We start from the raw sequence: 20,995 nt of genomic DNA, 5'->3' as shown, positions 1-20,995 counted from the left end.
AAGAGTGAGTTCTAGAATGGTGGACTAGCGTCAATATTATACAGAGACTTTTGTATCGTACCCGTACTCTCTCTCTCTCTCTCTCTCTCTCTTTCTATCTCCGCATCTCGCCCCTGAGTCTTAATTTAGAACACCCTGAATTTCGATGAAGTATTGTTATTGTTATTGTCTCGGTTTTCAATGTTTGTTTATTCTGATCTACTAGTCTTTCACCTCTTTTTTAATCTATTTGTTGTATTTGTTGACACTTGAATGCAAGAAGGACTGCACCAAGCAAGGTGATGGTAAGACACCTCCAAGGCCTCTTGATGGGGCCACTCTCGAGTAGCGTCAGGAACCCGCGTTATCAGCCAATCACCGACCGACTGCCCCTGAGATTGGAGGTGCCCCAGTGGGCACCCAGCGGTGGCTGTATCTTGTTTATTACACCGTTCAACCTTCTGTATTCGGTATTACCCCATGTAAGGGCACAAGGGGGGTTTCTCGTTTTTCTTTCTCTTTTCTCATCTCTTCCTTTTTTTTCATATTGTACGGAGTATACAACATGTACTCCGTACTACCTAGGCTATGCCAAGCCCTGACTCTTCACATTGCCTAATGCTTAATCTTTGGATAACAAAAGGGGAAAATAAACCTGTCCATTGTACAAATTACATACGGAGTACGGAGTATAATATAGACCGATTGATTCAATAGGCCAATTTGAGGCTATGATTTCGGATTCCTTCAACATGAGACGCCGGTGTTGCCCCCTCATTTGGAAGTACCCCGGATAATATTCGGATTAACTATACTACATCTCTTCCTATGTACTAGTTATATAGATGTACCTACTCCCCTTAAAAAAACACATGTTACACTATCAGCCTCGATATATTCAATGTGTCGATGAGGAAATTTTCTTCTGTTTCTCTGCATTGACTTACTAGTTTATTTGCTTTTTGTTCTTATCTACTCTTGGAGCTTGATTGTTGGGTCAATCTATCTCGGGAACCCTTTAGATAGCAATAATCTATAATGACATTGATAACCGACAAACCAAATCATGCCGAGCTAAGCGTAGGTGATTATTCAAATACTCGGGGAAGATATGAGATATGTAATAAAATGTTTTGTCTTGATGACATACTACGGAGGGCGAGCATAACCTCAAGACACCTCTATTGAAGATTGAACTTGTCAGATATATATTATGCCAACGGAAACTAAGCAGGTTTGGAGTTAGTCCAATACTTTGATTTAAAAAAATAGCGGCTGGGTTTCCAGAGCCGATTGTCAAAGTCAAAATTATGCCCGTGGTTGTTTATGCTGTACCGAACCGAGGATATATATCAGACTAATAGTTAGGCAAAACCTCGGTTTTGTATATCAAATCTGCGGTTTAATCCAATTGATACCACCATACAAGACAGATCTAGTGCCTCATGTATAATGAAAGTCAAATATATATAGAGGTTGAAGCACAATTGTAGGGAATTCAACCATATACGAAAACAAGTTCTCCTGGATAACAGTGTTTATACAGTTTACAAAGATTACATTGTTTTCCCATTAATCTGGATGATACGAAGATTAGAAATTGGGTTCATTTCTGTATTACACTTAGACACAGGATGGCAAATTCATAGAATTGCCTGCCAGGGCTTGTCCCCGGGTTAATCATCACATCTGGGTTCATTGCTTTTCATCTGGCCTGGTATTGGGGTCTTCGTTCGAAAACATCATCAGAGTACAGACCATCCCGTGTGGAAGGGATCCTCTGTGATTAGTACAGCGCAATTAGGAAAATATGAGCTGCGCAAATATGAAACATGGACGAAAGGAATGGGAAGATGACACAAGAGAAAATGGAAGGTCATGAGCCCCATGGGCACTCGTATGTGTGGGATGCACACATGAAAAGGAGGGAAAGGGAAAAACCGTATTGTTGGCAATGTACATTGGGGGTAGAGTTGTACACGAGAATGAAAAAAAAGGGTAATGGCGTTTTGGGTCAGATCGCACTGTGAAAGAAATAGACGGAATTCTCCGAGATCGTGCAGGGAGTAAACATTAGGTAAGGATGAAGAAGATGGTCATGCAAATGATCTTCAGGTGGTTTTCGGTTCATCTCATGGGTTTTGGTTGGCGGATGGAAGATAATGAGAGGGAGTGAGTATGGAGATGTGTCGATGAAAAGAAAGGGAACAAAAAGTTATTAGGACATATCAGCTAGCGCTGCCTCAAAACTGGCAATATCGTCGTGGGATGGTTTGTCGAAAATGCGTCGGAATGGCGGGTCTTGGGGGAAGTCCTGCGGGCTGGTTGCTACCCCGTCTGCTTTGCGAATAACTTCTTTCAACGCGCGCGTTACCACACCCGCACGAACCACCAAATTTTTCAACGAGGAAGTATCAAACGGAAGTTTGTTTGCACGTGATGATAATTCTAACTCAAGAGGTGAAGTGGGCTTTCGTTGATCACGACCAGCTTGGAGGATATCAAGTACGGATTTGGACTTTGGGGAGTCCTTCGCAAGCTGAGCGAGGGGCAACGTGGGTGAAGAACTTTCATGAGGCACGTCCCATGAGACCTCACTGTTTCGTTTTGACGACGCATTCAGGCCGTCATCGTCGGATTCATCAAAACTGAAAGTGAGGGATTGTGGAGATCCTGGCGGCGAGCGATGCTCCTCTTCATCGTCAATGGTAGCAAGGTTCACAATCTGCTCTGCTTCTGCCCACAGTTCACTGGACGGTCCGTTGACAACACCTAGGACATTTGCTTGATGCCGAAGACGTTTCAATTCCTCCACCAGCAGTGTTAATTCTTGAACCTGACCAAATTGGCCACGAAGACTTGCTTGGCGCTCCAGAATAGCCTTTGGAACTGTCATGCTCTGGCGATTGGTATCCGGCTCAACAAGTGGTTTGTTCTCGGCGATAGGTGTGTCCTCCGATTCATCAAAGTCAAAATCGCTATCCCAATCTTCACTGACGCCCTTACTGCCCAAGCCCCAAGTACCGAACTTGCCGGAAGTTTGACGCGATTCGTTGATGGGAAGTTCGCTGGCGACTGGGACACTCTGGCTCCTAAGATGGACGGTGGATGGTGCTTTCCGGCAAACTGCCCGACTATTTCTATCAATAACACCCTCTTGTTTCCCATGCATGGTTCTGGGACGTGTCTCCGAGTCCGAAGTTTCACGGTGAGGGTGTGTCTGTTCAGACCAGTCAAAAATGTTTGTCTTTTTGCTGATATCCGAGTCCAACTCGCCCACAAACGATCCTGACATATCCCTGGCTGCATCAAAATGCGACTCGGGCTGCTCAGAAAATTTGGCCAAGGAATGGGTCAGAGGAGATGAAAAGAAATCTCGATCCTCGCCAGGAAGCGATCCAATCATGCTGAGAGCATCGTCTTCAGGCACGAATGGATTTGCAACCATGGATGTTTGAACCAAAGGAGGAGAAGACATAAGGGGATCAGTGAATAGTTGGGGATCCCTGTCCAAAGACCGAGCGGCGAAGGAACCCCGCGGGAGGAGAGACTCCAAGGTCGTGGCTTCTTCATTCACCAAGCTCGTGCCTGCTTTGTCAAACATCGTCTCAATCCGCAGCCCCTTCAGTCCACTGCGGTTGGTCTCACGTGTGCGAATGGAGTCCCAATAATCCGACGCCAGGTCCGTCTCATATTCATCGCAAGACGTAAACACCCGCGTGTCATCGGAACCAATGACGGTGGAAGCCGGATCGGAACCTGAAATCGAAAATCCCTTGGGACGGCGACGAAGAGAACCATAAGCTTGACCACCAGGACGAGATGCCTGCTGCCACGCTGACAGGGCGACCGCATCCGACGCTATTTGACGTGAACTAACCCGAGGTCCCAAGCCAACGTTATAGTCCTGCGATACCGATCGAGGACCAACTTGAGCCCGTCTTTCCAAAGCCGAATCAGCCCAACCTGGCTGCGAAATGGGATACGGAGCGCGAAACACGCTTGGATCCGTAATATTGCGCCGCGGCTCCGGCTCCGGGAGACTCGGAATAGCGATCCTCTTCTCTTCCCTAGAGAGTTCAGTAGGAGGGACCGAGAAGGTCCTCCCCTTTACTCGCTTCAGAGAGCCGCCGCGAACAAGTCCCATAATCGGTGTCCCATGCGCGGTGACTGTGTTTGCCATCACGATTTTCGGCTCAACATCGTTGACCGAGGACGACTGCTTATGACCGGATTTCTCTGCTTGCTGCCCCGGGGTGACTGGCTGCTTGGGAGCAGGCTCAGAGGGGGGCATTTGGAACGGATTGCGGAATTCGATTGGTGTATGAGGCACTGATATGTCTTCTCGGGGGGGCAGCACGCGGAGGTGAAACCTCGTTAGCCATAACCAACGCAGGAAGAGCGCTCTGGTCAGACACAATCTGGCGTGCAGTCTGAACTTTTGGGGTAGTGGCGGTGGAGAATCTGCGCGAAAGTCTCTCTGCTAATTTGCCAGCCTTGGGAACAAAGAACCTTGTCCAATGCTTCTGCTTATTGAGCTCGAATTCCTCAATCCTTGGGCCTTCGACAGGAGTTTTCGGAAAATATGTATCGAAATCAGGTGTCAATGGAGTCCGGAGAATCATCGACTCTGATCTCTGGTGACTCGTGGCAGGCCTGCGCATCATCGCAGCCGGTGACGGTCCGGTGATGGGGTTCATCGTGAGAGGATACGGACACATGTGCTGGGAGGTCGGGCGCTTGACCAATTTGTTCGCCGCTCTTCGCCCACCAGGCGATTGATTCAAAAGTGGACTCTCTAACCCATGGAAAGAGGGTGTCGCTGGACTACTTACGGTCGGGCTTTCAGCTTGGAACGAGGCCATCGACAGCCGCCGCAGCCAACCGGTGGATGGCCGCCGGACATGTGTTTCGACCGACGAATCTGTTGACTCATGCTCCGGAATTCGCAGAGGTGGATTTGTGAGGGTCTGGCCCCGACGACGGCGCCTCGCACCACTGAACGACAAGGGCGCTTTCCGTAGATCGGCTCCTTGGCTTTCCTGGGAGCTTTCCTCTTCCTTTGCGGCAAGCCACTCGGCGGCCGGACTTCGAGATGCGATAGCGGTCTTGGGTCGGGCAACATCTGTGGTCGGTTCAGTGTTGATAGAAACCGGCTCGGGGGTATCTTGAGCGAGAGTCTTCCGGCGAAAGAGGCCAGGCTTGGGAGTTCGTTCTGCGCGACCGAGCGCGAGTCCCGCAGGAGCTATTCCGATAGTGCTTAATGCACAGAGCTAGAAGCGCCAGTCAGTGAGAGTTCCCAAGCGACCAGACCGCCGTTGTGCAAGCGATTCCGGGCCTCGTTCTTCAATTTGATATTGGGAAGGCTTACAGTTGATATGTGATCCATCCTCAGAGGACGCCGCGAAGGATGTCAAACACCCCGACGATCAGCTCCAGGTTGTCAAGCTCCGTGAATGACATTCCAGATGGATGCAAAATACGAAAGAGTATCGAGACAAGTGATGAGGGGTAGATGGAAGGTCGAATTGCGAATTGCGAATTGCGCGGTCGGGTGTGAGGGAGAAGTGCGCTGCCTCAACTACGCTGCGATTGACGTTCCAGACAAAGCAAAAAAAGAAAGGAATGAAAAAAAAGAATGAATGGGCAACGCCGAGCAAAAGCCAGACCGAGAAAATAATATGCCTCTACCCCCTGGGAGGCCGAGTAAAGAAGGAGAGCACCAGATGAAGTGGATGTGACCCGGGGAAATCAACAACAACACACGGGGATTATCAGCTCCCGCCCTGCGCACGCTAGGAGCAACTTCAATAACTCCCCTCCTTCAACCCTTTTTTTGATTTATTCGCCGTGATATTAATTATCAAGTACATCAATGTACTAGGAAGTCGGCATTGATTTGAAGGGGTCAAAAGTAATGGGAAAAAGCTAGGAAGATAATATCCTAATCAAAACAAACCACTAACTACATGTATTCATACTTTCGCACGTCCGAGGGAAATCCCCCGATTAGCACCTTTACGACAGGGCAGCACGAAACGGTACTAGCTTTTGTGCACGATCCTGCGGGTGTTATTGCAAATGCAGAATGCAGATTAGGCGCTAAGTTGGCAGACATCCCTTGCGGCTCACATTTGCATTGGCGTCATTGTCCAGACATTATTTTCAAACCGGAGAAGTCCGTTTCTGAGTGGCCAAGCCCAAAGAGCAGGGAAATGGAGAAGCCAAAAGGGCCCCAAAAAAAGCCATGCGATCCAGAATTCCCCACACATCTGGGTTTGGCTGGCTGAGATCGCGTCTTCGGCCCCCTAGCCTGACTAGGATCGTTAGTCGCAAGATCGCGAAAGGACCCCCCCTCAGGCCGATCGGTGCCCACTGGTTTCCTATGAACCGCCCGCAGGTTCTGGTTCTATGATGGTGAACCATGGTGCAACTATATTAACGGATTGCGGTTGGTCTTCATTGGGGCCTATATCCACTGCAAAATCAATCAAGCTGTCACTCTTGAACGGATATGGAGTATGCCCGGAGTGTACCAAGTTGTTTTTTTTTTCTGAGATCCACTTTCAACTAACTTTGTTGACTTCGCTTCTAGAATATAATATCATCCGATGCAGAGTTGACTGGTCAAAAAAAAAAAGCGTTGCGAGGCTCAATGTAAGGACCCAGCAAGTCCTCTGTATGTTTAAATGTTCTATTGCAGAACGTGATTCAACATTAACTACGGACGGAGTAGTGTGATCTTAGCTTCGGGAGTTGACCTGTTCGATTTTGCGCAAATTAACCCGATATAGTACCCGGTGCTATGGTTTCCTTGTTGATATCGTCACATAGTACTCCACTCATTTCCACTCCTTTCCACTCTTTTTCCGCTTTGTAAATGAAAAAGGGAACCTTCGTGGGTCGTAAACCGCAATCCCTAACTCGATATTCATGCATCTTGCTTTTGCTGGCAGTTAACCGTCGATAGTGTATGAAAGAGTGGGGGAAAGAAGCACCTCGTGTTTCAAGCGCTTTTATTTTTTTATTTTGAAAACATCTTTTTTGTACATCTCTTGGTTAATTTTTTACCTAAAAAGTCAGTTTAGGCCGATCCCTACATAAAGACCCGAAGTTATAGCGATCGGCATATCCAATCATTCAGTTGGGAAGGTCAATATATGGAACTTTCTATGGAATAGGATGGAGTACGGAGTACAGAGTACATACAGAGAGGTTCCTTGATCGTAGGTCTACGTGTCCCCGTGTGAACTGTTCATATTTTGTAGGTAGCTATGAACCAATACTTTAATTGTTTAATTGGTGTATGTTTCTCCCCTGCCATCACCCGTCATTATCGGTGTTGGCTGCAGTAACCTGCAGACCCGGAACAAGATATTCCTTGTACTGTTTGATAACCTTGAAATCTTCTTCTCATTTCTTGGCTCCGAAAATGAATCACTTTGGCCCTGGAGCTCTCGGCCTTTTGAGTCTCGGCAGATCCTGCAAGTCCGTGCTTTGCAATTTCCGACTTTTGGTGATGATTGTGGAAATTACACTTCGAATAGCTTCCAGCTTCCGGTTTCTAACCTTGGATAACTTCATTGGGCAGTTCATAAGTTCATAAGTTCATAATTAATCAGTACCTCTGTGCTCACTTTTCGGACCTCATTTTACTGATTGCTGGCCAAATGCAACTTCTCTGAACATGAAACTGCCTATGAAACACCCTGCAGTCTGCAAAACCCATCTAATTTAGGCAATTTTGTCAGAGTCCAGTTGTTGATGCAGACTCTGCTATACTGGGCAGGCCACATCTTTTACTTCACCGTCTATGTCAATCACTATTAGCTGCACGGAGTAGCCGAAAAATCTTTGGACGAGACGGTCAGATCTAGGTCTTGCTTATGCTCATCGTCGCAATACCTCGTATTGCTTACCCATGACCGGGGGGACGACCGGAGCTGAGGTCGATCATTATGTTATGTTCACTCTGTACTTTGTTTGCCGCTTATGGATATTCTAACATTGAGGCTGTGTGACATTCGGGTGATCTGATGCTTGTTTCCCGCAGGCAAGTATAACTATCACAAACGCCAACATGTGATTCAAAACTTGACTATCTGTGCTCAACTAGTCGTCTGGGAACCTGCTGAAGCGAGGTATATTCACCCCAGCAACCACTCTTTTGCAATGGCCCCAATTCGAATCTCCAGTATTTGAGTAATATATCTCATGGGATTTACTCAAGCATTTATGACTAATGCTGTTGACACGAACCTTGGAAGTAGATGCCTCGTCTTCAACTTCAGGCAGAGATTGGCGATACACAGCCAACTTCCTTCAGCATCAATTTCCAAGGAGCTTTAACTTGCAGTTGTCAGCAGCTTGATTTGCATATTAATTACTTCAGCAATGCTATGACTATATAATTCCATGTTGAATTTATAAAATATCGCTTATATTTTGGTATAGTAGCCGTCGAAAGGACAAACACCAAACCGCCTCCCCCTTTTTTCGGAACTCTTAGGGTATAGGAAGAGAATTTACCCTAGCTGAGATTCAATATCCGTCGTAATACCTCAAAAACAGAATTCCTAACATGGTACCTTGGAAGCATCCATGGGTTGCTTTGGAGGTGATAAACACTTGTGTCATGTGACCTTATCGATAACACACATCCAAAAATCCGCCACTATTCACGATGCGGACATCAATTCCAGAACTCCACAAACTTTTGACGTCGAAGTTTCCTGAATCTCGGCGTGAGATAGGTCCTCTCGAGCTTGGCAAGATGGAGTCTGAACTCCAATCCCAGATCCCTGGCCTCGACCAGATTATCACCGAATACTCAGTGGTATGTCTCTCCGCACATATGCGCGGTGGAGGATTGGATTGCGAGTGCGTTGAATCTGACTATTTGATAGGGCTACCTGACCCATGCCGCAAACCTCTACGTCGACGATGCTAGTGGCGAGTCCCCTTTGTCAGAGGCTGCCGAATCCGTGACCGAGCTCCTAGTCTCCGCTTCTGGAGATTTCTCCCCGCAAAACTATGAAGCGATCGGCAACTTGGTTACAAAGTTCATCACCACGCTGAGCTCTTCCGATGGCGATCCGGAGCGGAGACAAATGCCCTTCAAGGCGAAGAAGCTTGAACAGACTATCAATGTCGGCGCACAGCGGAATATGTCCTCTACACTGGGTCTCACTGGAAACACTGTCGACTTGGAATCTGCCAATGCCAGAAAGATGGAGTCCAAGGTGGACAAGAAGAAGCTTGAGAAGGCTGAGCGCAAGATTCGCGCCAAACAGGACAAGAAGACCATGAAGAACGTTACCTATGAGGCGTCCCGTCTGCTCAACCAGCCGGATGAGGCCATGTCCTACGAGGAGTTCTTCATGGCTGTCAACCCTCTTCAAATGGGCTCGGACTCCCAGGCCAAGAGTAAGGATATCAAGTTGGATAACATCGATATCTCGATTAGTGGCCTGCGCATTCTTACAGATGCTGCCTTCACACTCGCTTATGGTCGTCGTTACGGTCTTGTTGGTCAGAACGGTATCGGTAAATCTACCCTTTTGCGTGCTTTGAGTCGCAGAGAAATCCCGATTCCGACTCACGTTTCTATTCTTCACGTTGAGCAAGAGGTAGGTTCAAATCCCATATTCGTTGCTTTTTTCTCTTGCTTACTTTCTACGCTAGATTACTGGTGACGATACTCCAGCTTTGCAAGCAGTGTTGGATGCTGATGTGTGGCGGAAACATCTTCTTGCGGAGCAAGCGGTAAGTCAAATCGCAAGATACCGCAGCGGAATATGCACTAATGACCATAGAAAATCTCGAAACAACTGGCAGCCATCGAAGAAGAAAGATCTTCACTGGCGGATACTTCTAAGGATGCTGCTAGACTAGACGAAGAGCGAGAGGGCCTGGACATCACATTGTCTGATATTTATGGAAAGCTTTCAGAAATGGAGTCTGATAAGGCTGAATCTCGTGCGGCCAGTATTTTGGCTGGTCTTGGTTTCTCCCAGGAACGTCAACAGTATGCCACCAAGACCTTCTCCGGAGGTTGGAGAATGCGTTTGTCTCTCGCACGAGCTCTATTCTGCGAGCCCGATCTGCTTTTGCTTGACGGTATGTACCACTGGTCTCTTTATTCCACAAGCAGCCTACTGACATTTCACAGAACCGTCTAACATGTTGGACGTTCCGTCAATTACTTTCCTTTCCAATTACCTCCAGGGATACCCCAGCACAGTCCTTGTTGTTTCTCACGATCGTGCATTCTTGAACGAAGTTGCCACGGATATTATCCACCAGCACTCCGAGAGGTTGGACTACTACAGAGGTGCTAACTTCGGTAAGTTACACGGGATCCTAAGACTATGAATAGTTCTAACAAACTGTAGAATCCTTCTATGCCACTAAGGAGGAGCGCCGCAAGACTGCTAAGCGCGAATATGAGAAGCAAATGGGCGAGAGAGCACACTTGCAAGGTTTGTCACCCCCTCCATCTCGTCATAGAGACGGTGTTAACGATCGTCATCAGCATTCATTGATAAGTTCCGATACAACGCCGCCAAGTCATCTGAGGCACAATCGAGAATCAAGAAGCTTGAGCGCATGCCAGTTCTTGAAGCTCCAGAGGCCGAGTACACCGTGCACTTTGCATTCCCTGGAGTCGAGAAGCTTTCACCACCTATCGTCCAGATGTCCGAAGTTTGCTTCGGCTATACCAAGGACAAGCCTCTTCTCAGGAACGTTGACCTGGATGTTCAACTTGATTCGCGTATTGGAATTGTCGGACCTAACGGTGCTGGTAAGACCACGGTTCTGAAACTACTCACCAATCAGCTTGAGCCAACAAGCGGTCTCATCTCCACAAACTCGAGACTGCGTATTGGATTCTTTGCCCAACATCACGTCGATGCTTTGGACATGACTACCAGCGCAGTCGGCTTTATGACCAAGACATACCCCGGTAAAACCGACGAGGAGTACCGACGACACCTTGGAGCGTAAGTTTATCCCAACCACTTACATCTACTACATTGACTAACCCTCATCCTATAGCTTCGGTATCACTGGTACAACCGGTCTCCAACGCATGGAACTGCTGTCTGGAGGTCAGAAATCTCGTGTTGCATTTGCCTGCTTGTCCTTGACCAATCCTCACATTCTTGTTCTTGACGAACCTTCCAATCACTTGGATATCGAGGGTATGGATGCCCTGTCGGATGCACTCCGCGTGTTCGAGGGAGGTGTGGTGATGGTCTCCCACGATGTGACCATGTTGCAGAATGTCTGCACCAGTCTCTGGGTTTGCGATGGCGGTACTGTTCACAAGTTCGATGGTACCGTCAACGCCTACAAGAAGAAGATCACCGCGCAGGCTGATGCTGCTGGTGTTGTGGCTAAACACTAGGGTAGGAGGGCTATATATGTACCGATTAATGCCGTAAAAACTATGAATATCCTGCATGAATCTACATTATGACCAATATTGTTCCTTCTTGAGTATGCTGCGGCCCAGTCTTTGCTTTGCCTGATAGATTAGGGCTTCATTTCACCTCAATGCATATCTAAAACGCGATTACCAGCAAGGTCATAATTCTCCAGTCCTATTTCTTCCTCCCCTCTCTTTGCTCTTCATTACCCCGCCTTGCTCTTCATCATCTCTCTTTGCTCTTCGTTATTGTTTACCTCGCATTGAACCACATCGGCATGCGGAATCTGAGTTCCGCTCCGGGCTTTGAGCGGGTCCCAAGGTCTCCTTATCGGCTTATCGCAATTAACCCCGGACGTCAGCTAGGCACTTTACCATCTCACATACCCCAAAGGACAATTTCAGATGATACCTCAAGGCTAGAGGTGGAAGAGCCCGAAGACATGACGGGCGCAGATGAACAAGACCAATCGGGTCCCCACGCCCCTTTGCTCGCCTCATCTCACGCCTCTTCCGACCATGATGGCAATGACCACGACGCGAGCCTGGCCTCTGAGCTGGAATACTCAGGAGGCTGGTTTATATGGGCGTTGACCTTCTCCGCTGGGATAAGCGGTTTACTATTTGGATATGAGTATGTTAGCTTCTACCAACCACGCCATGTTGCTTCATTGATCCTCCCGTTCACTAATAATCCTCGGAACTTCCAGCACAGGTGTTATCTCGTCTACTTTAGTGACCATCGGATCAGACCTTTCCGGACGGCCATTGACAACACTCGATAAAAGCCTCATCACATCCTGCACCAGCCTGTTTGCGTTGATCGCGAGCCCGTTCACCGGAGTGTTGGCGGACAAGTTCGGTCGTCGGAAAGTCATACTTGGTGCAGATATGCTGTTTGCAGTTGGAGCGTTGGCGCAAGCCTTTACAAGCCAGGTTTGGGGTATGATTCTTGGCCGCAGCATTGTTGGTCTTGCCGTTGGTAGCGCTAGCGCGGTGACTCCATTGTAGGTTGGCCGTGACGTGTTGCCGTGTCAGGCGGGGACTGAGAACTCTTCGCCATGGCAGAAACTTGACTGTGAGAGAAATGATGATTGCTAACATGCTGGGAAATCCTTTCAGGTATATCTCCGAATTGGCTCCTTCGCACGCAAGAGGACGACTTGTCACGATCCTCAGTCTCTTCATTACCGGTGGCCAAGTGGTGGCCTACATAGTCGGGTGGTTGTTTTCCAGTACAACTGGAGGCTGGCGGTGGATAGTGGGAATCGGGGCATTCCCGGCCTTCTTCCAGCTTGCCATTCTCGCCTTGCTACCTGAGACGCCTCGATGGCTGGTCCAGGCTGGATTTGATACCCAGGCAAAGACAGTCCTGACCAAGATCTATCAGGATTGCCCTGGCTGTGACCAGGTCGTTGATCGTGTCTTACGCAATATTAACGGAGAAATCGTCCAGGAGGCCTCGGAGCTGGGACAAACCAAGTCCCGTGGCACAAAGCCCCTGTGGTTACATGATACCCTCCAGCGGGGTCAGCAGTTGTTGCATGGTGGAAACAGAAGAGCATTGATTATAGCGATGATGCTCCAGGCAGTCCAGCAGCTTTGCGGATTCAACAGCCTGATGTATTTTTCAGCAACAATTTTCTCCTCGCTTTCGTTTTCCTCGCCGACACTGACATCACTCTCGGTAGCTATGACGAACTTCATATTCACGCTGTTTGCATTCGTGCTGATTGATAAGATCGGTCGCCGGCGTATTCTTCTTTACTCAATTCCTATCATGGTCGTTGCTCTGGTCGTCTGTGCTTTCTCATTTTCATCCATGGACGACAAATGGAATTCAGAACCTCCAACTGGCCGTCAAGAAAACGACGATAGCGCTAGTTCCCTTCTACCTCTTGCCATTTTGCTCTGTCTCACTGTCTATACCGCAGCATATGCCCTCGGACTTGGAAATGTTCCCTGGCAGCAGTCTGAACTCTTCCCTCTGAACGTACGTTCCCTGGGATCAGGACTGGCCACTGCAACCAACTGGGGATCGAACTTTATCATCGGTCTCACTTTCTTGCCTATGATGGAATGGATCTCACCCTCATGGACGTTTGCTCTCTATGCACTCGTCTGCGTCCTTGGGTGGGTTGCAGTATGGGCAATATACCCTGAGATGAGTGGACTTGGGCTCGAGGAAGTCAAGGGTCTATTGGCAGATGGTTGGGGCGTGAGAGAAAGTCTACAGCGGCGTCGTCTCTCGCAGCGTCTTTAACATGTGGGCAAATATATCAATCTCAGGGCACGTATTCCATTTGGTCTCGTGAAAAGGTGCAATTCAAACAGAGCAGTTCTTTGTTACCTCTTGTTACACTTTGTTCTATTGCCACATATGAGGTGGGTGTTATTCGTCACCCCAAGCAGTTTGTCCAATTTGATCAACTATACTAGAACATCAGCCCTAACTAGGTATGAAGCGAATCGATAATGGCATTGCACTTTGGACATTCAATCATCTCGAAGACATGTGAATGAACCTGCATTTTATACATCCTTATTCCGCGCGTTGGCTGTTTTCATATTATATATTCTGTTCTCGCATCTTCCCTCATCTTCTCTCTTGAATACGCCGCCGCATATCTTCTCTCTCATATAATCTATCCAGCATTTTCTATCCAGCATTTTCTATCTCATATATCCCGTTTCGCATTTACATTTACATTTTTCGGTTTGCATTTGAATTCTTCGTTTTGCATTTGCATTTTTCCGTTTTTCATTTCGTATCTCACATCAAACTATACAAATACAGTGGGTTTTACACTTTATATTGCTCTTTCGAATTTGCAACTTGCATACTGAAAACTATAACACTAATATAGACATGTCGCACATCAACACTGAGCAGTTCGCTTCAACGGCCATGCAAAATGCTCGAAGCCGACTGCTTGAGCTTCCAAACGAGGCAAGTATATGATTGTCTTTTACAACTTAGATTGCAGCCATTGATATTTGAGATGAACAGATTCTCCATAATATTACATCCTACCTCACCAGAGATTGTGATGTCTTCCATCTCTCCCTATCCTGCAAAGATATGTGGGACAAGGTCTTTGGATCGGAGTCCACCATCTGGAGAGATCGCTTTGGTAAACACTACGACATTGTCCCAGGGAAAACTTCTAGGGAATTGAAGATTGAATACGAGATCCGCGCGCTTGTGCTGAGGGCTTCGATCCAATTCAAAGAGAAGGAAGATGAACGGCAATACCTCTGGATGGAGGTCATGCAAACTATGATTGAGGAGGTTCTGACGCTACCCATCTCTCCTGGAGACACCTCAAAGACCTTGCAACGTATACATGAGACCCTCGACAGGGTAAATTTTCTATGCGAATTTCAGAACCACCAAACTCCTTCGCCACTCTTTTGTGGTGTCCAGCTGGTACGCGCGTTTTTGTCGAATAAAGGACTAGATATTCACTGATATTTGCCATACACAGTGTCTAAGCTCATTTGCTCTCGACCCAAAACTCACCTTACCGTGTCGTCGAAACGACTACAACCTGAAAGAGGTCTACTCATGTGGAGACGAGGTGGGCGTGCCATTCATCGACCACGAGAACCTTGCCATCGGCAGACTGCTGGACATTCGCCATTTCTGGCAGCGTCACGTCATGAACTCTTTCGAGTTGTCTTTCAGAGATTCCTTCTCCGAACTTCCTGAAGATGTGAAGCCCAAAATGCGTAAGGAGATTCCAACCGAGGCAACCAAATTAAGCTCATCGTGGCTAGGATACTACTGTGAGTATACCAACAGAATCAAAATCGCGCGTTACTTTGGGCTGACATAAATTTCGGATTAGCGTGCATTCATCCTGTGTCAGACCTGCTGAAGACTGACCGCCAGACATGCGCTGATATCGAGATACACGGTGAGCTGATCGACCCAATGGTGAGTAAAAAGCGTGTTGCTAGGAAGGCTATGACCACCGGGCTAACGCTAATAAATGTCAAGACCCTTGACCTTAAACCTTCCGAACATTTCTGGCCCGAGAAATGCAGCAAGATTATCCCCCTCGCTGGCGGTCCCGACACCAAGCGAACTTATTTTGAGGGTAAACAGAGCTCCTATAATGGCCCCGATGAGGTAGGAAATCATGTTTTTGGGTTTACCGAAGAGATTGCTGCCTCACATGGTGGCTTTGGAGGATGGATGCGGATCTGTTTTATGCTTGTCGACGGAGAGGTGGATGATGAGGATGAGGATAATGAGGAAAAGACCCCCTCTCTTCTGATGGAGAGCGAGGGGTGGATTCATGGCTATGAGGCTGCTATCATTCCTGGTGGGCGTATGATGCTGGGGCGTTGGTTGGATATGAAGGCAACAGATGCCAGGGGCCCATTCATCTTCTGGGACGTGTGAGGGCCACATTCGGCTCTTCTACATCCTTCTCGTTTGCTTTTCTTTGATCTTTTTTTTTTCTTCATTTTTTTTATGGGAGCTGAGCAGTGAATAATATAGGGGATGGAAGAGACCAAGCTCGCCCAAAGTGCTGGAAATTGACAAAGGATTCTCGCAGTGGAATGAATCAGTATTTATGGTAACAAGCAACGTAGCTTTTGGATAGAAGAAAATTATGCGTTGAGGAAGGGAATAGATGACAGATAGAAATTAAAACAGCCACTACTCCTCGATATCCTTGACCTTCTCCCACTCCCCCTTGAGGTTCTCCTTCCACAAACTGACCTTGTTATCACCACCACTGACAGCAAGGATATTGCCGCTGAGACTCCAGCTAACGCGCCACAGAACAGTGTCGAACTCCAATGTTTGGCTGGACCATTGGCCCGGGTTGGAAGCATCAGAGGTCCAAATGCGAACGGTCTTGTCTTGCGCAGCGGAGGCGATGTAGGACTTGGAGAGAATGCTTGGGGACCATGCCACATCACGGACCCAGTCTGAGTGTCCCTCAAGGGTTTGGGTGAGGTTGTACGATTTAGACTCCGCGCTAAAGAGAATCGAGTCAGTTCACGTCATAGTTGTATGTTTGGCAAGGTCCATCAATCAACATACTTATACTCCCAGATCTTGACCAGGTTGTCGCTGCCACCGGTAACAAACCGGCGTTGTTGGCCAGGTCCGGGGTTAGAGCTGATGAGGCTACCAGCAAAGGCCGCAGGAGCCCAGCTGATGGAGTTGACGCCCATTCCGTGGGCATGGAAGCTCTGGTGGGTCCAGTTGTTGTCACGGAACTCAAGCGCGCTGACATGGCCGTCGGAAGAAGCACAGGCAAGAACACACCCACTCTCATGAGGAGCCCAGGAGACCATGTTCACGGAGGCCGTGTGAAGGGAGAAATCGAAGACCTTGGTCCATGTGCTACCACTGGAGGGCGAGGTCGCATTCTGGGGCTGCTCCCGCCAGATCAGAACTTTGCCATCGTAGGAAGATGAGGCTAGAATTGTGCCGAATTTCGGGTGGGCCTATGTTGCGATAATCGCATGGTTAGTTGGATTACGCGCTGCAATGGTTGATATTTTAGAGCATCACTCACCCATGCGACACACCACACAGCGCCCTCGTGGCTATCAAATACCCATGTCAGTGGCCAGGTACTGGGATGCAAACATCAAAAGACCAGCTTACCCCTTCAGCGTCTCGACTAGTCGGTGTGATTCTCCCTCAATCTCAAAGATCTTTATCGTTTTGTCGGACGAACATGTGGCCAACCGGCGGCCGTAATAGTCCAAGCCAGCATCATGCTATATTACAAATAAAGCAGTTAGCTTGAGTACATCGTGTGGCCATATCGATCGCCAATTGCAGTTCATATAGTAGCACATACAATCATCTCTTCGTGTCCGGAATTCGAGATCACCTGAGGGGTCGCCTGGAGGTTTGAAGCTGTTAGTGATGGGATTGTGAAACAAGCTCAAAGCTATATAGTTGAATAGAAATTACCATGTTGGATTAAATAGAGCAAACAATAAACTTGACAGCTGTGGAAGCGCGGGGAGTCGGAGCAGCTCTCTCCCTTTCAGCCAAACAACCTGGCCCTTCCCGTATCTTATCGTGTGCCTAGCTCGGTCACGTTACCTGGATCTATGCACGTGATGAGCCTCGGCCGTCGGTAACCCCACGATGAACGTGGCGTGGGAGTTTCTTCTGAAGTTCAACACCTTTCATTGTTATTATTGCTCTGTAATTTGTGCTGGGCAACTGATTACAGAGAGTGCTGAAAACAGCAATTATACTATTACACTTCTCGCTCCGTTTTGATTGATCTAAGCAGGTCATTATGGGTGATGCGCTGTGCGGGCCGTCAAATGCCCTTCAGAACTTTCAGAAGCATACATCTGTTGATCGGACCCTTCAGCAAGACCGGTTGACTTCGCGTCAATCGCCTGTTCAGGTTGGTAGTGCCTTTGCGATCACATTTTTTCATTCATACTAAAAACCTACTACAGGGCTTCCGATCTCAGAACCCCCAAGAAGGAATACTCGACCCGGAGTTCGCCGCATTCGAAGGCAACCTCGCGGGCCCTGCATTGCCCAACTTGCAACATCCTGCCCATTTTGGAGCACCATCAAATCATGCCGCGGTGCACCACCCAGCCGCACACGGTGCAGGAAACGCCGGTTGGGCAGCGGACTTCCAGAACTTGCAGATATCAGGGCCCTCGCATCCAGTAGCGCAACTACAAAGACCAAATATGGCACCATCCACGGCAAATGGCGGGTGGCACACTGAATTCATGACTCAACAGCGAGGGCCTATGTCCCAGGCTCAGCAAACCCCGCAAATGCATGGTGCCTATCAACCATCTTTTGCACCAGGCTACCAGATGTATGGCTCGTCCATGAATCATATGCAGCTCCCGCAGGTTATGCAGACCGAGCAACAACCCCACGCGCAGCAGTTTGACGAATCCGCCTTTGAGGCTGCCTTTGACCAGGCACGGGCGGATATGGAGTTGCAAGCAGTCGATGTTGCTCAGCAAGATAATCAGACGCACTTGCAGGAGACCAACGAAGTCGAAGTTACCGAACCGGTCGCCCAAGAGCAGATTCGACTCGGATCGGATCTTATCCCTCAAAGTGACAAACAGGATCCACAAACACAGAGTCGAGATGCAGATGATCTTGCGCGGACAGCAGGGCAGCTGCTCGACAGCGTGCGAAACGAACAAAGCCAAAAATTCCAACAAAGTAATTTCCTGGCGTTGATGCGCCGGATTCGAGATCGCGAGGTGGAAGTTGCAGGAGATGATTTCCGCGAAGTCAGTACCAACCCGTAACGGTTTGGATGTCGGACGCGACAGAAACACCGGTATAACTCGGGAAATCTACAAGGGCTGTTGTCCTCGCTAATAACCATCTGCAGACGGCGCAATCTCTTCATCCAGGTGGGCGATACTACCCGGGCCCACCCCATACGAACCCCCCTGGTTACGATATGCCGTCTAGCAGTAATGAGCCAAACAACCCTGTCGGTAGGGTCTGATGCCCTGCGCCTATTAATAGCCAACCAATAACCTGACCAGACGTGACCACTTCCCAGATGGTATAGGCATCAGCAAAGATTCCCGACCGACCGAAGAAGGAACATCCGATCATCTGGGATCCAGTTCGTTTGGTTACGGTGACACAAACGAACTATACGAAGGATTACTCCCTAGTCAGGGGCTTGTGGACCGGCGCAGCGTTCCGACTTGCTTTTTGGGAAGGGAATTGGAGGCGCATTTTCTACACTAGCGAAACCATGGTACTGAATGTAGAGGTACATTCTTCACTACGGCGGTACCTACTATGTTGTAGGTACCTGGTACATAGCTTTTATTCTATTGATACCCCCATGAACAATAGCAATCACGTGATCCCTATTGAGAACAATAGACCGTCCATTGACGGTTCCCAATTAGGCAAGCCAATGATCCCTGACAGCCTCTGATTGGCTGTCTATTGATTTTCTATTGATTGTCCTCATTCCTATTGTTTGCGCCCATTCAAACAGAAATGAACAAACGCTTGAGCTTAAATACCTGGGAAACCCGCTGCACTTCTCTTCTTCACTCTGTTCATATCAGTACCAACGCTCAAAAACTAAACCTTCACAATGTTGCCTCCATCAGACTCTTTGCGGCACCACCTAAATAAGCTCGCTGAAGTCCGGGCTAATCGCAATACTTCTTCTATATCTACCTCTACCCCAACCTCCACCTCCACCCCGGGCACTGCCCCACCTCCATACACTTTATCTGTCACCAGACCGAGTGGCACAACCATCATGAGCGTCGACCAGAACGACGTAGATGACCCTTGGGCTTCTCCAATCAACATTTACATCGACAACTCAATCACCGTTACTGGTGATGAGAACACCATCATGGTGTCGTCTTCTGGGGCTGACTCTCCGACTGATCTAACTCACCAGGATGCCCAGGGATCAGCTCGCCTGAGCTCCATCGCGGCTGTCATTATCGCTGCGCTGAATCGCGCAAGTGCCCTTCACGATGATATGGGCTACCCCCGACCCATCAACATTCGCGCTCTCGCGGGAATTCGGGTGAATGGCCGAAATAACAACATTTGCGTAGGAGGCGAGGCCCAGAAATCTCAGAATGAGACTGCCAATGACAGGGCTGAAGAAAACAATGGACGCAAGCGCCGTGCTAGCTCGGTTCGTACTCTACTTCGTCAAAAGAAAGAGATCTTCAAGAAGTTTAATTGCTGACTGGCTTGGTTAATACAGGAGCCTGTGGGAGCTCCGTCAGCTCAACGATCCCGTTCTTCTTAAAGAGAGGTCATGAGTTATTTTGTGAGCGGCTGGATGTCTCTCTCTTTTTGCTTTAAATCGTCCCAGAATGTGATTGCTTTTTGCTTCAGATTCTCTTAGATTTTAGTCACTTTTGACTTTCAGTTTGCTTAGGGGAGTTTTCCAATCTTCGGTTTGCTTGTTATGGGTTGATACCTGATCCTATTTTTATGGATCCTATGTACATCGGATGATGCTTTCTATTTGTTACGGTTGGTATTTCTTCTTACTTTATGACAATGAAAGCGATGAATGTAACCTCGAACCAGATAGATTCGCCACTTGGGACTAATGCTATAAAATGATTATGTTTATGCACCGAATGAACTGAATCTTGCCTTTCATAGACCATGATCGTGGAGTGAGGGATGAACCCCACCGCGCTAGGCCGTACAACAATCATACGGGCAGATTTTCTGGGTAAATGCTGTCTTGATTGGCTCAATCAACATCAAGTCGATCAGATATTTAGTAGACTAGCGGTGTGGAAACACGTAGGGTATTACTGGAGATATCCCCAGCAAAATCTCCCAATTATGAAAGGAAGTCGAAGCTCAATGTGGAAGATGGACAACATATCCACATCGACGCATGTAATATGGTGGATCATATTGACATATTGACACGATGACAATGGTACTATTTAGCGTCCAGAGTGGAACTGGTCATCCACTTTGCTATGGGGAAACCCCATGAAGTGGCGAGATTGAATTGTCTGGGGATTAAGCTGTAAAGTGAGATTTATTTCTTTGACATATCTTGTGATTTCAACTAAATAAGG

At 48.1% G+C, this 20,995-nt stretch overlaps 8 protein-coding genes across 8 annotated transcripts; 6 read left to right on the top strand and 2 right to left on the bottom strand.

Annotated features, from left to right (window-relative positions):
* Positions 1-2,197: 2,197 nt before the first annotated feature.
* On the bottom strand, positions 2,198-5,442 carry N7487_008851 (uncharacterized protein; the record flags this gene model as incomplete). The annotated part of the gene is made up of 3 exons (XM_056876581.1): positions 2,198-4,311; positions 4,340-5,252; positions 5,401-5,442. 3 exons carry the CDS (start codon positions 5,440-5,442, stop codon positions 2,198-2,200), a joined length of 3,069 nt encoding a protein of 1,022 aa, XP_056728769.1.
* A 3,220-nt stretch (positions 5,443-8,662) lies between these two features.
* N7487_008850 (putative AAA family ATPase GCN20) lies at positions 8,663-11,389 on the top strand (the record flags this gene model as incomplete). The annotated part of the gene is made up of 8 exons (XM_056876580.1): positions 8,663-8,815; positions 8,886-9,608; positions 9,664-9,744; positions 9,795-10,098; positions 10,151-10,324; positions 10,374-10,460; positions 10,514-10,982; positions 11,038-11,389. The coding sequence occupies 8 exons, from the start codon at positions 8,663-8,665 to the stop codon at positions 11,387-11,389; spliced, it is 2,343 nt and encodes a 780-aa protein (XP_056728768.1).
* A 299-nt stretch (positions 11,390-11,688) lies between these two features.
* N7487_008849 (putative MFS myo-inositol transporter) lies at positions 11,689-13,673 on the top strand (the record flags this gene model as incomplete). Its single annotated transcript, XM_056876579.1, has 3 exons — positions 11,689-12,044; positions 12,121-12,417; positions 12,533-13,673. The coding sequence occupies 3 exons, from the start codon at positions 11,689-11,691 to the stop codon at positions 13,671-13,673; spliced, it is 1,794 nt and encodes a 597-aa protein (XP_056728767.1).
* Positions 13,674-14,279: 606 nt separating this feature from the next.
* Positions 14,280-15,821, top strand: N7487_008848 (uncharacterized protein; the record flags this gene model as incomplete). The annotated part of the gene is made up of 5 exons (XM_056876578.1): positions 14,280-14,364; positions 14,413-14,840; positions 14,899-15,199; positions 15,262-15,350; positions 15,414-15,821. 5 exons carry the CDS (start codon positions 14,280-14,282, stop codon positions 15,819-15,821), a joined length of 1,311 nt encoding a protein of 436 aa, XP_056728766.1.
* Positions 15,822-16,082: 261 nt separating this feature from the next.
* Positions 16,083-17,363, bottom strand: sec13 (GTPase-activating protein SEC13; the record flags this gene model as incomplete). Its single annotated transcript, XM_056876577.1, has 6 exons — positions 16,083-16,407; positions 16,473-16,882; positions 16,954-16,984; positions 17,046-17,161; positions 17,245-17,289; positions 17,361-17,363. The coding sequence occupies 6 exons, from the start codon at positions 17,361-17,363 to the stop codon at positions 16,083-16,085; spliced, it is 930 nt and encodes a 309-aa protein (XP_056728765.1).
* A 334-nt stretch (positions 17,364-17,697) lies between these two features.
* N7487_008846 (uncharacterized protein) lies at positions 17,698-18,697 on the top strand (the record flags this gene model as incomplete). The annotated part of the gene is made up of 2 exons (XM_056876576.1): positions 17,698-17,811; positions 17,867-18,697. 2 exons carry the CDS (start codon positions 17,698-17,700, stop codon positions 18,695-18,697), a joined length of 945 nt encoding a protein of 314 aa, XP_056728764.1.
* An 8-nt stretch (positions 18,698-18,705) lies between these two features.
* N7487_008845 (peroxin-20) lies at positions 18,706-19,154 on the top strand (the record flags this gene model as incomplete). The annotated part of the gene is made up of 3 exons (XM_056876575.1): positions 18,706-18,729; positions 18,784-18,892; positions 18,961-19,154. 3 exons carry the CDS (start codon positions 18,706-18,708, stop codon positions 19,152-19,154), a joined length of 327 nt encoding a protein of 108 aa, XP_056728763.1.
* Positions 19,155-19,515: 361 nt separating this feature from the next.
* On the top strand, positions 19,516-20,133 carry N7487_008844 (uncharacterized protein; the record flags this gene model as incomplete). Its single annotated transcript, XM_056876574.1, has 1 exon — positions 19,516-20,133. One exon carries the CDS (start codon positions 19,516-19,518, stop codon positions 20,131-20,133), a length of 618 nt encoding a protein of 205 aa, XP_056728762.1.
* Between the last annotated feature and the right edge of the window lie 862 nt (positions 20,134-20,995).

Source organism: Penicillium crustosum, assembly GCF_028827405.1.
Source record: "Penicillium crustosum strain IBT 35664 chromosome Unknown utg000003l_segment0_segment0, whole genome shotgun sequence".
Classification (NCBI taxonomy): Eukaryota; Fungi; Ascomycota; class Eurotiomycetes; order Eurotiales; family Aspergillaceae; genus Penicillium; species Penicillium crustosum.
The sequence above is the reverse complement of the archived record's forward strand: the minus strand, read 5'-3'. Positions and strand labels throughout refer to the sequence as shown.